General features: G+C 40.9%; 7 protein-coding genes across 8 annotated transcripts; 3 read left to right on the top strand and 4 right to left on the bottom strand.

The window, feature by feature from the left end:
• Window positions 1-160: 160 nt before the first annotated feature.
• Window positions 161-4380, top strand: LOC129796385 (uncharacterized). Its single transcript, XM_055838269.1, has 3 exons — window positions 161-1365; window positions 1431-3668; window positions 3751-4380. The coding sequence occupies exons 1-3, from the start codon at window positions 161-163 to the stop codon at window positions 3908-3910; spliced, it is 3603 nt and encodes a 1200-aa protein (XP_055694244.1). The 3' UTR covers window positions 3911-4380.
• On the bottom strand, window positions 4177-9337 carry LOC129796386 (Golgi apparatus protein 1). 2 transcript variants are annotated; one of them, XM_055838271.1, is made up of 5 exons: window positions 7272-9337; window positions 6393-6780; window positions 6148-6331; window positions 4865-5603; window positions 4177-4796 (listed from the first exon to the last, which is right to left on the bottom strand). In XM_055838271.1, exons 1-5 carry the CDS (start codon window positions 9010-9012, stop codon window positions 4522-4524), a joined length of 3327 nt encoding a protein of 1108 aa, XP_055694246.1. In that variant the 5' UTR covers window positions 9013-9337; the 3' UTR covers window positions 4177-4521. The 2 variants fall into 2 exon arrangements, with proteins under 2 accessions (XP_055694246.1, XP_055694245.1); XM_055838270.1 differs by having other exon boundaries at window positions 6130-6331; window positions 7272-9328.
• Window positions 9338-9355: 18 nt separating this feature from the next.
• On the top strand, window positions 9356-11659 carry LOC129796400 (uncharacterized). Its single transcript, XM_055838306.1, has 2 exons — window positions 9356-9661; window positions 9735-11659. Exons 1-2 carry the CDS (start codon window positions 9585-9587, stop codon window positions 11098-11100), a joined length of 1443 nt encoding a protein of 480 aa, XP_055694281.1. The 5' UTR covers window positions 9356-9584; the 3' UTR covers window positions 11101-11659.
• On the bottom strand, window positions 11146-11836 carry LOC129796408 (CDGSH iron-sulfur domain-containing protein 3, mitochondrial). The gene is made up of 3 exons (XM_055838321.1): window positions 11734-11836; window positions 11520-11658; window positions 11146-11451 (listed from the first exon to the last, which is right to left on the bottom strand). The coding sequence occupies exons 1-3, from the start codon at window positions 11770-11772 to the stop codon at window positions 11234-11236; spliced, it is 396 nt and encodes a 131-aa protein (XP_055694296.1). The 5' UTR covers window positions 11773-11836; the 3' UTR covers window positions 11146-11233.
• Window positions 11757-12911, bottom strand: LOC129796403 (neuferricin homolog). The gene is made up of 2 exons (XM_055838313.1): window positions 12608-12911; window positions 11757-12546 (listed from the first exon to the last, which is right to left on the bottom strand). The coding sequence occupies exons 1-2, from the start codon at window positions 12909-12911 to the stop codon at window positions 12032-12034; spliced, it is 819 nt and encodes a 272-aa protein (XP_055694288.1). The 3' UTR covers window positions 11757-12031.
• A 48-nt stretch (window positions 12912-12959) lies between these two features.
• LOC129796409 (uncharacterized) lies at window positions 12960-13420 on the bottom strand. Its single transcript, XM_055838322.1, has one exon. The coding sequence runs from the start codon at window positions 13316-13318 to the stop codon at window positions 13025-13027; it is 294 nt and encodes a 97-aa protein (XP_055694297.1). The 5' UTR covers window positions 13319-13420; the 3' UTR covers window positions 12960-13024.
• A 29-nt stretch (window positions 13421-13449) lies between these two features.
• On the top strand, window positions 13450-14511 carry LOC129796402 (surfeit locus protein 6 homolog). Its single transcript, XM_055838311.1, has 2 exons — window positions 13450-13688; window positions 13764-14511. The coding sequence occupies exons 1-2, from the start codon at window positions 13571-13573 to the stop codon at window positions 14465-14467; spliced, it is 822 nt and encodes a 273-aa protein (XP_055694286.1). The 5' UTR covers window positions 13450-13570; the 3' UTR covers window positions 14468-14511.
• The last annotated feature ends 91 nt before the right edge of the window (window positions 14512-14602 follow it).

Here is a 14602-nt window from a genome sequence, read left to right as displayed (position 1 = left end):
ATTAATAAAGAATTAGAGGAAAAAAGACTGGTAAGTCTCCCTTTTTAATGATTTGCACGAGAAAATGCAAAAATTCCACGTATTTTTGCATAAAATCAACCAAATCAACCGAACTAAGTAATCATAACCTCAAAACATATAGTGTGGGAATCCGCGAGAGATGCCGGAACATCGGGGAAAGATGATTAATTGGAATCCCCTGATCGTTGGGAAGATCATTAAGTATGCACAAGGAAATGAGGCTCAGAAAGAATTTCTGGCGGACGTGGAGAACTTTGATCCTGTCTCTGTGGAAGCTTATGCATTGATAACTGAATGGATTTCCGTTACAACCGGCACTTTGTCCAGGAGCGAAATGATGATTTTCAATACATCTGAATTCTGGAGCGAATTCGAAGAGAACTATTTATCATGGGATGCTCATATTCGCTCTCAAATGCTGAAGGTCATCAAAATGATTGCAATAATTGATATTGATATTGTCCTGGAAAATTCACTCACTTCGGATGAACTTAATGTGGAGATATTTGAGATCTTGGTCGAGGGTGAAGCAGCAAGGGTATTCCCCGTTCATTTGCCCAAAATCATGGAATACATGAGTTCAAGGAAGTTCCTGCAAATGCTCCTTGAGAGCGATGATTGTAAATTCCGCTTTAGAATTCTTCGAAGCTTTGCTGCTCTCACTGATCTTCTGCCACTGAACAATCCCATAATTATGAGACTCATGGATTTTATGGAATGTGGGTGCGAGGCAAAGATCTTGGAAATTTTGATGTTTTTCATGAAGAAAATTCTCATTTTGCCACCACCAAAACCCATCCAGGAGAATATCTTTGAAGTTATTAAAATTGGATGTGAATCAGATGATCAAACGGTGAGGAAGAATGCTTTTTTTGTTCTCCAGCACTTCCTGCAGGACTTTTTCTTCCCCGTAGACTCTGTCACATGCTATATAGCCATTGTGAATGCCATTGCCCAGAATCAGAGTCATTTGATGTGCCCAGCAATAAATATGCTGCCCAAAGTTGAAGGAATGGAGCTAAAGTGGCAAATTTTGCTCCTTCGATGTATCCTGAGGACACAAAATAGGCAAATTGTCTGCCCTACGCTCAAGTACATCACATCCAGGGAGGATTTTCGTGATATTCTTCAAGATATCCTTTCACTTGCATTTGCTGCACTCAATCAAATACAAATCCACCGTGGAGGAGAAGAACGTGATGCTGCTCAGAGATTCTGCTTGAAAGCTTTTACATTGAATTGGAAAACGAGCATTGAGCATTTTGCAACAATTTCATGGCTTCCCTTCCCTCTCTATTCAATCCTTATGTACATTACGGATGATATTGCTTCGTTTAGCTCATTGTAAGTTTGAATATTCCTGAGATTTCTTCTTTTTTTATTATTTAAAATTTATTTATTCTTTGTAGGAGCTGTGAAGTTGAAGAAAGAGAAGTTATTTACCGCGCTTTCTCAAATATTTCATCCAACATCAACAATCTTCAAACGGATCATTTTACGAAGAAGAGCATCCTGAAAGTTCTTCTTCTCTTCCTAAGACGCATAGAAAAAAATATTACAAAACTTCAAAAGGCAGTTATTGTAAAGGCAATTGTGGAAGTAACGACAGATGATGACATACTGAACCTCTGCAGAGAAACCCTAAATGATGATGGTTTAATTGTATTAATCCCAGTATTAGACACAACACAAGATTTCGATTGTGATGTCCTTGCTCTCCTGAAGTCTAGCAATGAATTAGATGAGAAAGACTTGCTGAAATTTGCGAGAAAATGCCCTAAAGAAGGACTAAAAATTGATGAAAAGAAAGCAAAAGAACTTTTAAGGGGATTTCAAGAATTTTCCATCAAAGAGAAATTAATTCTTCTACTAATTCTCAGATCCTCGCATTATTTTCTTTTTGACGACGTATTTACAAGTCATTTCATCAGAAACAATTTTAAATACACCCCAAAGCCGAGCGATGTATCTGATGAATTCCATTCATTCTACACGGAAATTTTCTTTAAAGCGATGTTCCACTTGTATTGTTGGAATTTCAACGCTTTCGCCGTATCACAGATTCTCGAATACATTTCCAACCGACTCGACTATGAGCAGGATTATTCAAGGACTTTTTTTCTCTTCACATTTCTCAATAATGTTACACCAACAGTGGAAGAGAAGATAACAATTGAACGATTAATTAAAACATCTTACAGGGAGTTGATGAGTTTGAAGGGAAAATCACAATTTGCCTCAGTTTGCGGAGTATTCATTGAAAAATTCCCAAGTAAATGGATCAGCATTGAGGAAACAATGCGGAAACTCCTTGTGGATACATCCCTCATTTCACATCACATCACCGAAGCTATTGGGGAGAAACTCACATACTTCAGCAATGAGCTTCTTTGTGAATTATTGTGCGCAAGAGAAGGAGCTGAGGTGTCTTTCCTGCAGAAAAACTCCCCATTGAGGGAACTTCAATTTAAAATTGTTAATTATATTGTTAGATGTAAGGAATATCAGGCTGTTCTTGACCTACTTGTGGATAGATATGCCACCCTATCACGTACAAAGGTGATGTACTACCCAAATTCTCATCATCATCTTGCTAAATTGCGTATAATTCAAGGAATTGCAGCAATTGCTAGAAAAAATAAAGTCTGGCACAAAGAGTATCTTGAATTTCTCCTCAATGAAGCCAATCAGCCTAGTATTCTCTACATTCTGGAACTTCTTGTGGCCGAAACAATTCCCATGGAAGAGATTGAAGAGCTCTTTCGTAAGCTGGAAGATCCAAAAGATCTCAAAATGCACTCAATTCAATCAATCTTCTGCATCCTCTTCATTCTGTGCAAGAGGAAGCAATGCAGAGATTTCAGCACGAAAACCTTCAGAGCTCTCCATCCATGGACAATGGGTCAGAATTTCTCATGCCGCCTCTATGCACAGATTGCAATGCAGAAAATCTTTCCTTTCCTCGAGGATGTGCAGGAACATGAAAGGGAAATGCATCGTGTCGTTGAATTCTCCTTTGAACACCTCAGTGGGAATCCTGAGAAGAATATTGAACGACTCATAAAGGATTTTCGTTTCAATTTCCTCAATATTGATCACCTTCTCTGTGATAAGTACATTTTTCGTGATATTCCACGCATTACGGGGGTGGCTGAGAGTGAGATTGTACACGAATGCAGCGAAGGTGATGAAAGTCTTGCAAATATCACACATCCGTGGCATGAGAAGAACTCTCCTGGCGCACAGACTGCAGTGGAGATGTATGACAATATTCAAACTAAAATCATTCCACCTGATGGCTTTGTTGGTGGTACGCAAGGTGAGGGGAAACAATCGAATTTGGTGGTTTGTGCATCTCTCATTGAGAACCACCCCAATCTCGGTGGATTGGCGAGAACCTGCGAGATTTTTGGTGTGCAGAGATTAACCCTCAATTCCCTGCGGGACATTGAGAATTCGCAATTTCTCGCACTCAGCATGTCAGCGGAGAAATGGCTAATGCTGGAGGAGGTGAAGAAGTGGCAAATTATTGCGTACTGTACAGAAATGAAGCGTCAAGGATACACAATTGTTGGTGCTGAGCAAACAGCCAAAAGCGTGGTGTTGTCGGAGGTTGCATTCCCTGAGAAAACTCTTCTTGTTCTGGGGTAAGTTTTCCTTTTTTTTTCTTAGAAAGTTTTCCTTTTCTTTAAAGATCATTAAAAATATTTTTTTTTCTTTAAATTTTAGACACGAAAAAGAAGGTCTTCCTGCGGATATAATTTCCTTCCTGGATATTGCTGTGGAGATACCCCAATTAGGACGCCTTAGATCCCTCAATGTTCACGTAACTGGATCAATCTTTATCTACCAATACGCCATGCAACATCTTCTTCAGGGCAAGAATTAAAAAAAATCTCATTTTTTTTCACCTTTATACTCGTCAAACAAACATATTTTATTCTTTTTCTTTTCTTACTACAAAATACAAACAATTTCGAAATTTTTTCATTATATAAGAGATTATAAATTTTGAAAATTTACATTCAGGGAAGGATTGAAAAATATTATACATTCAGAATGTTTTCTTTAATAATTTCCTTTTCGCCTCTCTGATAAATTTTCCCCTTTTGCCATGATGGAAAAAATGCCCATTTAAAGAAAAATTAAGATAGATTTTTTTTTGTCATTAAAAAATGATTTTATTGTGTCTTTTCAAGAAACTTCAAGAGAGATCCTTTGTTTTATTCCCCGAGGAAGCTGCCCCAAAAGAAAATAATAAATTGTTTCTTCCATTTCCATCATGGCACTAAAAGTTTGTATAAAATCGAATGATTATTTATTTTACGAAAAATATTTCACTGAGCTTTTCCCACCCACGAATTTTCCACGTAAAAGTTTTTTTCTCTTAAGGGTTCTTTCAAGAGGATTTTTGTCATATAAAATATCAATCCTCCGAATGAAGGAAAAAATTAATCACAAAAAAACACGTTCCCGCGGATTTATTAACGTCGTGGCATTTCACTTATTCTTCATGGCAATCGTTCGTCTCGTTGCACGCCCACAGAAGAGACCAAAGATAAAGATAAATCCAACAAAGGTGAGGAAAGCAATGAAGAAGAATTTCTTAGCAGGTGACGATGATACCTGCGTGTATAGGTCTGATAAATTTTCCGGAGCTGCAACAAGTGGGGCGGCATTCTTGAACATATCTATCCTCTGAAGGAGTTTCTCTTTGCAATTCTCCTCGAGAGCTTCCGCTTTATCGGCTAGAATTGTCTGAAGACATCGCAATTCTACAAAAAAAAATTGATTAAATTAATTAAAATTCGTTCAGACGGTAAAACAACTGAGAAAAACTTACGTCTTCCATCTCCACTGGGAACGGTGGAGCAATACCGTAGAAGATCAGCTGTGCAGGCTTGCTGAAGCAAAGGGTCAACGTGAATGTCCGCCTTGGCTTCTTGAATGAGTGTTGCCACTTCAATTTTGCATTCCTTCCGGATTATTTGCTGATTGAGGAAGGCCTTCTTGAGGCAATCCTCCACCTCGCCGTGATCCTCAATGTCATCCGTTGGACGACAAAGTACCTCAATTTCTTTTTGGCACAAATTCTGCAGCAATGGATTGAGTTTGTAATTGAGTGCCTGTTCACGCAGAACTTGCGTCATTTGATTCCTACACTCCGTGGTGAGTTTTCCCTCGCGGAATTTCTGCTTTAGACAATTCACCACCTTCCCATTTAATTCCTCATCTTGCTTTGCAGCTGCCACAATGTCCGTACAGTAGCCGGCAATATTCATACGACACGCCTCCTGGAGTTGCGGATTGAAGCGATAGTCGAGATTCTGCTCAATCATGCGATTTACAACAACATGATGGCATTTGGGGTCAAAGAGTGCCTCCTCACGGTGTACTTTGAGGCACTGCAGGGCACTGGATTGATCAACACGCGGACAGTATTGATGCAACATTTCCCGGCATGTATTTATTAATGTGTAATCCGTGGCACTATCCATCAGTTCAGAGCGTCGAACACTAAAAAGGGCATGCCTACACGGTGGACTCAGGTGCTCGGCTTTCCTCTGCAAACACTCCAGAATCTAAAGATTATACAAAAAAAAACGTTTATTTTTTTTACAAATTCAAATGTTGAATAATTAAAGTATTTTATAATTATTTAAATTTATTTTATGTGATGGCATTCAGAGACAATCCAGAGTTTTTTTTTTATATAAAATTGAGCTTTAAACATGTTTAACATGTTCCTGGAAAGTGCCATAAGAGGCTGGAAGTTGTACAGTCATCCTGTCCATGGCATCAGGAAGTTTCTAAGGGATCTTAGGGACTTTCTTTTCAACACCCGGCTAATCCTTGATTTCATTTTGGGAGTCATTTTAACCCCTAAATGATCTCAAGAATCAGCCGAATGTTCAAAAGGAAATCCCTAAGATCCCCCTTAGAAACTTCCTGAAGCAATGGGCAGGATAATTCTGCACAACATTCAGCCATTTCTAGCACATAAAGAAACTTCCAGTTGCTGTCAAAAGACCTCCAGAATTTACACCAAAAACAAAAAAAATCTCTGGATGTTAGAAAGGGAAGTAGAAGCAGTGAACATGAACTTGCATTTCGGCCTGTATTCACCTGACCACCCGTATTGGGAATTTCATAGCAAAGATGCTCAATCTCCTCGCGACAGACACTCTTGAGGCGTGGATCGTAGTCAATATTCTCACGTTGCTGATACAGTTGATTGCGCACCTGTTGCCGGCATTCCTTTGGGATTGAATGCCTCTGCCCCTTGATGGTGTCATTTCGCATCCTTTCACTGCAAGAGGGAGAAAAAATAAACACCTTCCACTCCCCACGCCCACCTGTTGAGGACTCACCTGAGACACGCAACAACCTCATATTTTGTATTGCTGAGCGGGCAAAAACGTGTCACGTATGCTTTGCAGGCTTCTTTGAATTTATACGTAAAATGGTAGTTCTTCAGTGAGATTATCTGGAAGTGCTCAACGGCGGCACGGCATTTCACATCCTCCCGCATGTCTGGATCATTTTTGTGCGAAATGAGGCACTCCATCATCTCCCCCTCATCCGTGCCACTCTTGAGGATTGCATCACAATGCCTCTCCATGGCACTTCGGCATGCAATCATAATGACTGGATTTAATTCCACGTGCGCTGCTTCCTCCTCTGTAAAATTTATCACAGCCTGCAGACATTTTTGTTGCACTTTGTCCATGTGATCCTGCAGGCATTGCATCTCTTCACCTGTAGCAAAGAACGAGAGTTTCTTTTGAAATACATATTTCTAATAAATGGGTTGAAGGAGAGTTTGGGATGGATTTCCAACGATTTTTTTTTCGAAAGATTTCTTGTGGGAAATCATAGTAACTCAAGGATTTTAATTTTTTTCTGAAAGAAAAGTTCAATCTGAATCTCAGTAGCAAAAGAAAAGTGAATTTTGTCGAAGGAAAATTTTCATTGGGAGGACATTTCTGTGAAATATAAATGTGATTAAGCACAAAGAACATCGAAAAGATTTATAAGAGGCATTAGTTTCTCACTCTAAGGAATATTGGTAAGCTCAATCTTTGAACTTTAGGGCATCCTATCTGTTTTTTACATTTTACACGCAAAAGAACCCAAAAGAATTTATCAAGAATTTTTGTTTGTTTCAAAAAATAATGTGAATGTGTGAAAATGAAAGCAAATCAATCATTTTTATCGAATAAATTAATTAATCGAAAGACAAGACTCACCTCTTCCGGTTTTGTCATGGCAAAAATTAGCCAGATCGTCAATACATTCATCCTCCACCTCCGGAATGAGATCCACACTGATAGCTCGCTGTCGCATGACCCTTTTGACTTCGTGGAAGCACTCAGGACTGAGGTGCATATCGGGTTTTGCATGGTAGGCATACCGATGGAGGCAGGGAAGGATCATTGGACCCCTTTCGGGATCCATTTGATCCGTTGCAACATCAGCCCATGCCTTCTTTGCATGGCACAACTTCACGGCATCCTCCTTGCAGTGCCGATACAGCTGGGGATCGAGTTTGAAGTCTCTGGAGACAAAGTATTGAATCTGCAGAAGGGCTGATTCACAATCTTTTGTCATGAAGTTCGTGGAGAGTTTCTCCATGAGGCAGGACATGACTCTCGCGTCTCCGCCTTCTGTGTCACGACACGCTACATCGACAACGGGTTTGCAGGCATTCCTGAGAACGGGATCAACACGCCAATCTTCCCCGACATCTGCCACCTTCACCAGCTGTTCAATGGCACGTTCACAAGTTTGTGAGACGCGTTTCTCCTTCTTCCGCTTGGGCCTGGCATGATCCATGAGGCAGTGAATGGTCTTACTGCCCGAATCAATATTCCCGCAGAATTTTGTTATGTCATCCTGGCATCCTGTGAGAATCTCCGGGGAGAGTTTGTAGTCCTCCATGAGAAGTTTACGATGATCAACCATTTCGGCCAAGCATTCAGGGGTTATTTTTGAGCTGTTCTTCTGTGCTGCTTCCAGACAGAGGAGAATCTGCGCGAGACGTACCTCCTTATCATCACTCACGCCTCTACGGCAGTGATAGACGCGAATATCATCCCGACACGCCCTCGCAAGTCCACGGCTGACCTTGTAGTCGTGTGCAATGAGCTTATCACGCCGTGTCAGCTGTTCCTGGCATCGTTGTGACATACTCGCATCATTTATGTTGCGTATGAGGCATTTGTACACCGCTCCGGATCCAGGACGTGCCTGTGGGCAGAAACGCTCAGAGTCGGTGACGCAAGCAAGGAAGAGCTGCCGATCGAATTTAACATTGTCCGATTGCATCTCTGAGAGATGGAGAACGCCTTTGCGGCATTTGTTGTTGAGCTTCTCCACTTGGGACTGGAGACACGCAAGTGTCTCACCCTGGGAGAGCTTTGAACGATCCAGCTGAACCCTACCGCATCCCAGTTGAATGATATCCTTCTGGCAGTCACGCATAAAGGGCCCAATGAGGCGAAAATCCGAAAAAGCCACCCATTCGAGGCGCTGAATGAAACCTTTACACGTACTCCCCACAACTTCATCTCGGTGATCCAGGACACACGCCAGGAAATGGCCAATCTCCTCAGTTGCCTTGCAGTCTAACTTCTCAACTATATCCTGCCCACATGTCTTCACCATGAGACGCTGAACATTGTCATCTCGCATTATATCCGATGTATGCTCCCAAATTGTATGCTTACACGTATCCGTGAGGGATTCCATTTGTTCCGGTGAAAATGACTGAATACACTCCAGCACGTACAGATCATCCGTTCCGGAGCGTAAATTGCTGCACATTTTACTAACTTCCGGGCAGGCAACCTCGTCAATGAGACGTCTTGGTCCTGCCACGACACCTCTCCTCTGGCGCTCAGCTTCCGGTAGGATTCCCATTCCGGATGTGAGGGCTGAGAGGAAAATAAGCACGACAATCCCCACTTTGTGCAAATCACCCCAAAACATTGTTCGTGGATTTATTTATTATTTTTTTGGTGCAAAAATCACATAAAATCCAGGAAGTTTATTTCTAAAGAAAAAAACAAGGAAGTAAAACTGGCCTAGATGGATGCGGCCTACCCAGCCTACCAAAACGTACGCCCAATCATTGCAGAATTACATGCAAATCACACTTTTGCACTCCCCCAAATAACTCACTAATAGTCCACGTGTCAATTTGGAGGAAAATCCCTTTTTTGCCAGCAGCAGATTTGTCGGGAAAATGGGAAAAAATGACGATTTTTTCACCCCGAAAAATTGTTTCTTCTTCTTCTTTTTCACTTGAATGTTTCTCATGCGGGGCCGGAGTTGAAATGTCATTCGCACTCTTTTACTGAAAATATTTTTTTATTTTGTTTGTTCTCGCGTGAAAATTGGGAAAAATCTGGTGAAAAGTGAATGGAAATTTTGCTAAAGAAAATCGTACTTTCTCAATAAAGCTATAAGGGAGGGAAAGAGTAAGAAAAAGCAGTAAAGACACTAAAAGGGAAGTTTTGGGGATTTCCTGGAAAATTTCGTGAAATCCCTGAAGATTAGCCATGCCACTGTGTGCGTACTTTGTCAGTGGAAAATGTTCTTATGGGAACAAGTGCCACAACAGCCATGTCGATGTTCAGTAAGTATTGGAACACTGAAATCCCTATTTGCATGTAAAATAAGTAAAACAAGAAAATCCGCGCATCCCACAGACAAATGGTCCAGACAGAGATGAAGGCAGCAATTCATGGGAAGCAGTGGCCATTGAGTTGTTTTAGTCCCTTCAAGGATGAACCGTCACTGCCGGACCTCATTGAGGATCAATCATTTGAGGAGATTCGATTTAATTTCTACCTGGCCAAGATGGAAAATCGCCTCCCACAGTTCCAGGAGGAATTCAAACGCATCACTGGGATTGCTTTTGAGAAGATGTCAAAGCTAATGTTGTCCGATCCGGCAGTTAAGAATTATCTCATTGATATTTTTGGCATAAACGGCAAGAGGAGTCGACAGGTGAAATCTGGGGGGACATTTGCGAATACCTTTGGCAGTGGGGACACCGGTGGAGGGGGCAAATCGATCTTTGATCGAATTTCCAGCAATGTTTCCACAGAAGCACCCCAAAGTGCTTTTGGGGCACCCACGGGAAGCTCCTTTGGTGGTGCTTCATCAATATTTGGTGGACAATCAAGTTTTGCACCTCAAGCAGCACCACAAAAGAGCATATTTGGGCAACAACAGAGTGTCTTTGCATCGCAACAAAGTCAATCGATTTTTGGGCAGAGTCAGCAAACAAATTCTTTCTTCAAACTACCTCAATTGGGTGCACCACAGGCAGCCAGTGGAGGGAATATATTTGCTCAATCATCCTTTGGGGCTCCTCCTTCAGCTCCAGCTTCAGCATTTCCAGCTGCAACGAATAATTCAATCTTCGGCAGTGGAGGTTTTAGCAATACACAACCAATGAGTACAGAAAGTATTTTTGGGGGAGGCGGAAACACAGGAGGATCATTTGGTCAACAAAACTCAGCTTTCGGCCAAACACCGTCATCTCAATTTGGACAATCTGTCCTGGCACCACCGTCCTTTGCAGCACCACCACAGAGTGTCTTTGGGCAACCACAGCAAATGGCACAACAATCACAACCAATGCAACAGGCGCAGGATGGTGGTTTTGGTCAGATGATGATGCAGCAGCAGCCAAATATGCAACAAGTTCAGCAACCCCATGGAAATCTTCAGCAGACTCCCTTTGGGGTACAACAAGCACCCCCACAGAGTGTCTTTGGGAATGTTAATGCAACACAACAGCCACAGCAGCAGCAACCTGTGAGTTCTGTCTTTACGAATCCATCACCTTTTGCCCAGAGCAATCAGCCACCACCGAGTGTGCCACGAATGAATCCTCCGGCATTTGGTGCACCACCGCCAAGTCAACCTCCAGCTGCACAACTTGCCCATTTCTACAGTAAAATTGACGAATTAACACCACAAGATCTTGAAGCATTCAAAGCGGATGCTTTTGAGCTTGGAAAGATCCCCACAATGCCCCCACCGATTGAACTCTGTAGCATGTAGAAAGCGAAGACAGAAGAGTGCCAAGAAAAATAGATCAAAAGAATATTTTCAATCAAGAATTTTAGTAATTTTTATTTACTTTCAAAAAGAATTTCTACAAAAAAACATATTCGAGGTAGCCGCCCGCATTTCTTCACCTAATAAGCTCCTGAATGTGAGGCTGCTTGTGAGCTCCATCACAGAAGGGTCGTCTCTTGGTTTGCTTACAATTGCATAGCCAATAAGTTCCGGACTTTTCAACCTGGAAGCGCACTGGGCGTAGTTTGATTTTCATGAAGACATTCTTATGGGTACCATCGCAGAATGGTTGACCCTTAGACTTCCCACAGAGGCACCAGGAGTAGAGTTTATCTTGAAGATATTTTAAATTTTGTTTCAAAAGGTTTTTTTTTGTTGGAAGAAAATCATCAAAATTTTACCTTTCTCCAGTTCCACTTTAAAGGGTTTCTTATCGTAGATTACCCCATTTTCCGTTTGATCCTGAGCTGATTGATAGGGCTCCAGGACATTCTTTGGTAGCTCCACATTTGATTTTTTATCACTGAAATTCCTCCGAGCCTACAAAAAAAATTTCCAATATATTTTTTTTTTTTTGACTCATTTCAAAGGTATTTCAAGGATTTAGGGCTTTACCAAAATATTAATGCTTCCACGAGTAAATCTTAATAACATTTTATTGCTATAACACTTTGAAAGATGATAAGAAAAGGCGCAGGGAAGATTTTCTCCAGGAGGATGTTTTTTTAGGTTCCAAACTTCAAAAACATAACCTCACATTCCACACCCGGAACAAATCATTCTGCGCATTACATTACATTTTTTTTAACATTTTTAATTATTAAAATATTAATTCTTAATGGAATTGCTGCGAAAACTGATTTTTAAGTACTTTTTTTGTGCCACCTGATGAACCTGAAGTACTTGATTAAATTCAATTTTCCAATGCTTCGTCGAATTTGTACATACACTCCTCCGCTTGGGGATCACAGTTGGTGAATTCTTTAAGATTCGGAGAATCAAGACGATCCGGATGGACACAAGCACATCGGTAGTCTGATCGTCCCACTTCAAAATACTTCCGGGGAACACCAATCCAATCCCTCTCCTTGCCACCACTTCGTGCAGTGCACCAAAATCTCGTGCCACTGTCCGCACTCCATTCAGTGTTGCACGGTGGAAATTCCTCTTTGATCCTCTCGCTGGATTTCTGTTCTTCACGTGCTTCGTGAATTTTTGCCTTGACATAGTCAAAATACTTCGTTTCACCCCCTTGATTGTCGTAGAATCTTCCCACGAGTTTTCCCATTTGTTTGTACTCTTTGTCGTAAAATTCCTTCCATTGTAGCACTGAAAGGAGGTCACGAGGGGCCAACTGAAGGACATCGTCCAGTTCATCTGTTACTTGCTCAAATTCTCCAGTAATGAAGGATGTTGTGGCATCACGGCCTGCATAAAAAAAGGAAATCAAAATCGATCCTATAGGAAGTTTTTCTTAATGATTTCAAACCTGCAAAGAATTGATAACTCCCTCCTGGACCGTAGTGCTTCCTGCCTTTCTCCACATCATATACTGTTCCCATTATGGCAATATAGAGCCCCTTACTCCCATTAGCTCCTGTGTACTTGCTGAGCTCCTCAAGTGTAAACAAAACCTCCCCTGATGTATTCTTTGTGACCGTTCTGGCAAAGAGATGAGGCACAATGTATTCCCTACAGAGATCCTTTAGCCAAATTGGTCGCCAAACAGCGAGAATTGCAACAAAAACCATAACACATTGCAATAGGGAAAACTTCTTCACCAATCCCAACATATTTCCCCTAATTTTCTTCCCCGGGAAAACTCAGATAAATTAAAAATCTCCAAAATCAAAATATTTATTTATTTTCCAAAAACAAACTGTCAAAAGTCATCGACTTTTCAAGGTTATGCCTCTGGGGATTTTGCTTTGGAATTCTTATTATGCTTCGCTACAGCATGTTGAGCTTTGCTGAAGTTTATTTCTCCCTCCTGTGCACGTGCCCGGATGTCCTCTTCGACGGATTTATTCACAGCTTTACTCAGCAATTGCTTAATTTTCTGCGTCTCCTGAATTTTCGCCTTTTTCGGCTGTATCGGGGCATTGGCACGACGTGTAAATGCGACACCTTTCTTTTTCTTCAGCTTTGCCTTCACTGCATCCGGCACTTTTGTCTTCACTTTGATTTTTCCCTGTGGCATTGCTATTTTTCAAGGAATTTTCCTATTTTCTTGTAAAATTTTTATTCTTCGCGTGTTTTTGTTTACAAAATACCAATTCCACCCAAAATGCACGAAAGGTTCCGAGTAGGGTCGAAAGGACCCGAAGAAACGTGACAGTAACATAACCTCAAAAATTAAATGTTTGGGAAGTTTTCCACGCTTTATTGCAAAGTTTTGTGAATTTTAGGGAAAAATTGTGGAAATCTGTGGGAAATAGAGTGAAAATTAACAATGGTGATGAAGAGGAAAAAGCTGAAACAGCTTCTCACAACTGAAAATGCTTTTGTGAGTAATTTACTTCTCCTCTGCGACGTTCCCGATCCCGATAATGACGACGAGGATGTTTTGGGTAAGAAAAACTTTAATTTTTTTTATCTAATTTGAAATTATTATCACATTTATGGTGCTTTTTATGTTTATGTAGATGACACAGAAGACCTCAAGAATGCCAAACGGATGAAGTTAATGCTAAAAAAGACTCCCGCAGAGCTAAAAGCAGCAGCTGAAGCGAGAAATTCCAAAAACGAGGAATTTGTAAAGAATCGCAAAACTAAAAATCCCAACCAGAAGAAGGATAAAGCCTCACGGAAAGAGAAGAGGATGAAGGGTAAAATGATTAAAGTTCCAAAAGAGGAAGTCGTCACAGTGAAGAAGGAAGTGAGGGAAGAAAAGACGTCGGAAGGGAAGAAATTCAACGAGGGCGAGAAGATAATTTTCAACAAAATCGACTTTGATTCCACGAAGAAGCGCAAAGGGGGTATTAATAACCCCCAGAAAGCCCTTGAGAAACTCAATGAGACAAAGGCGAAAATCCGCGGGATGATGAATGCGGGAGAAACGGAAAAGGCACTCGCAGTAAAAAGTGGTTTAGCGTGGAAGAAGGCTTTTGAGCGGAACGAGGGGAAGAAGGTGAAGGACAATAAGTTTGCACTGAAGAAGAGTATCGACCGGAGGGAGGCACAGAAGAAGAAATCCGCCAAGGAATGGCAGGAGAGGAAGACAAAGGTTCAAGGGAAAATTGAGGCACGCGCCAAACAAGTTGAGGAGAATAAGAAAAAGAAAATGCAAGAAAAACTCAAGAAAAAGGTCAAGAGGTTGCACAAAAAGGGGAAAATTGTCAATGTTTGAAAAAAAAAAGAATTTTTATTGAAAAATAAAAAAAAAATATTTTTTGAATTTGATTTTTTTCCGTAAAATTTTATTCACAATAATAAATTAATTTTATACCCCGACTAAATAAAATACACTATACACACGAATCCC

The sequence above is a fragment of the Lutzomyia longipalpis genome, chromosome 4, assembly GCF_024334085.1.
Source record: "Lutzomyia longipalpis isolate SR_M1_2022 chromosome 4, ASM2433408v1".
In the NCBI taxonomy this organism is placed as follows: domain Eukaryota; kingdom Metazoa; phylum Arthropoda; class Insecta; order Diptera; family Psychodidae; genus Lutzomyia; species Lutzomyia longipalpis.
The sequence above is the reverse complement of the archived record's forward strand: the minus strand, read 5'-3'. Positions and strand labels throughout refer to the sequence as shown.

Bases quoted from the DNA above. Each gene is read 5' to 3' on its own strand.
- LOC129796403 (XM_055838313.1), bottom strand. From the start codon at position 12,911: ATGTTGGGATTGGTGAAGAAGTTTTCCCTATTGCAATGTGTTATGGTT. The intron at 12,547-12,607 runs GTTTGAAATCAT...TTTTTTATGCAG, and splicing joins GAGTTATCAATTCTTTGCAG to GCCGTGATGCCACAACATCC.
- LOC129796409 (XM_055838322.1), bottom strand. From the start codon at position 13,318: ATGCCACAGGGAAAAATCAAAGTGAAGACAAAAGTGCCGGATGCAGTG.
- LOC129796385 (XM_055838269.1), top strand. From the start codon at position 161: ATGCCGGAACATCGGGGAAAGATGATTAATTGGAATCCCCTGATCGTT. The intron at 1,366-1,430 runs GTAAGTTTGAAT...TATTCTTTGTAG, and splicing joins ATTGCTTCGTTTAGCTCATT to GAGCTGTGAAGTTGAAGAAA. The intron at 3,669-3,750 runs GTAAGTTTTCCT...TTTAAATTTTAG, and splicing joins AAAACTCTTCTTGTTCTGGG to ACACGAAAAAGAAGGTCTTC.
- LOC129796402 (XM_055838311.1), top strand. From the start codon at position 13,571: ATGGTGATGAAGAGGAAAAAGCTGAAACAGCTTCTCACAACTGAAAAT. The intron at 13,689-13,763 runs GTAAGAAAAACT...ATGTTTATGTAG, and splicing joins TGACGACGAGGATGTTTTGG to ATGACACAGAAGACCTCAAG.
- LOC129796386 (XM_055838270.1), bottom strand. From the start codon at position 9,012: ATGTTTTGGGGTGATTTGCACAAAGTGGGGATTGTCGTGCTTATTTTC. The intron at 6,332-6,392 runs GTGAGTCCTCAA...TCCCTCTTGCAG, and splicing joins GAGGTTGTTGCGTGTCTCAG to TGAAAGGATGCGAAATGACA. The intron at 5,604-6,129 runs GCAAGTTCATGT...TATAATCTTTAG, and splicing joins AGGTGAATACAGGCCGAAAT to ATTCTGGAGTGTTTGCAGAG.
- LOC129796400 (XM_055838306.1), top strand. From the start codon at position 9,585: ATGCCACTGTGTGCGTACTTTGTCAGTGGAAAATGTTCTTATGGGAAC. The intron at 9,662-9,734 runs GTAAGTATTGGA...CGCATCCCACAG, and splicing joins AACAGCCATGTCGATGTTCA to ACAAATGGTCCAGACAGAGA.
- LOC129796408 (XM_055838321.1), bottom strand. From the start codon at position 11,772: ATGTTATTAAGATTTACTCGTGGAAGCATTAATATTTTG. The intron at 11,659-11,733 runs GTAAAGCCCTAA...TTTTTTTTGTAG, and splicing joins GTGGAAGCATTAATATTTTG to GCTCGGAGGAATTTCAGTGA. The intron at 11,452-11,519 runs GTAAAATTTTGA...AATATCTTCAAG, and splicing joins TAAAGTGGAACTGGAGAAAG to ATAAACTCTACTCCTGGTGC.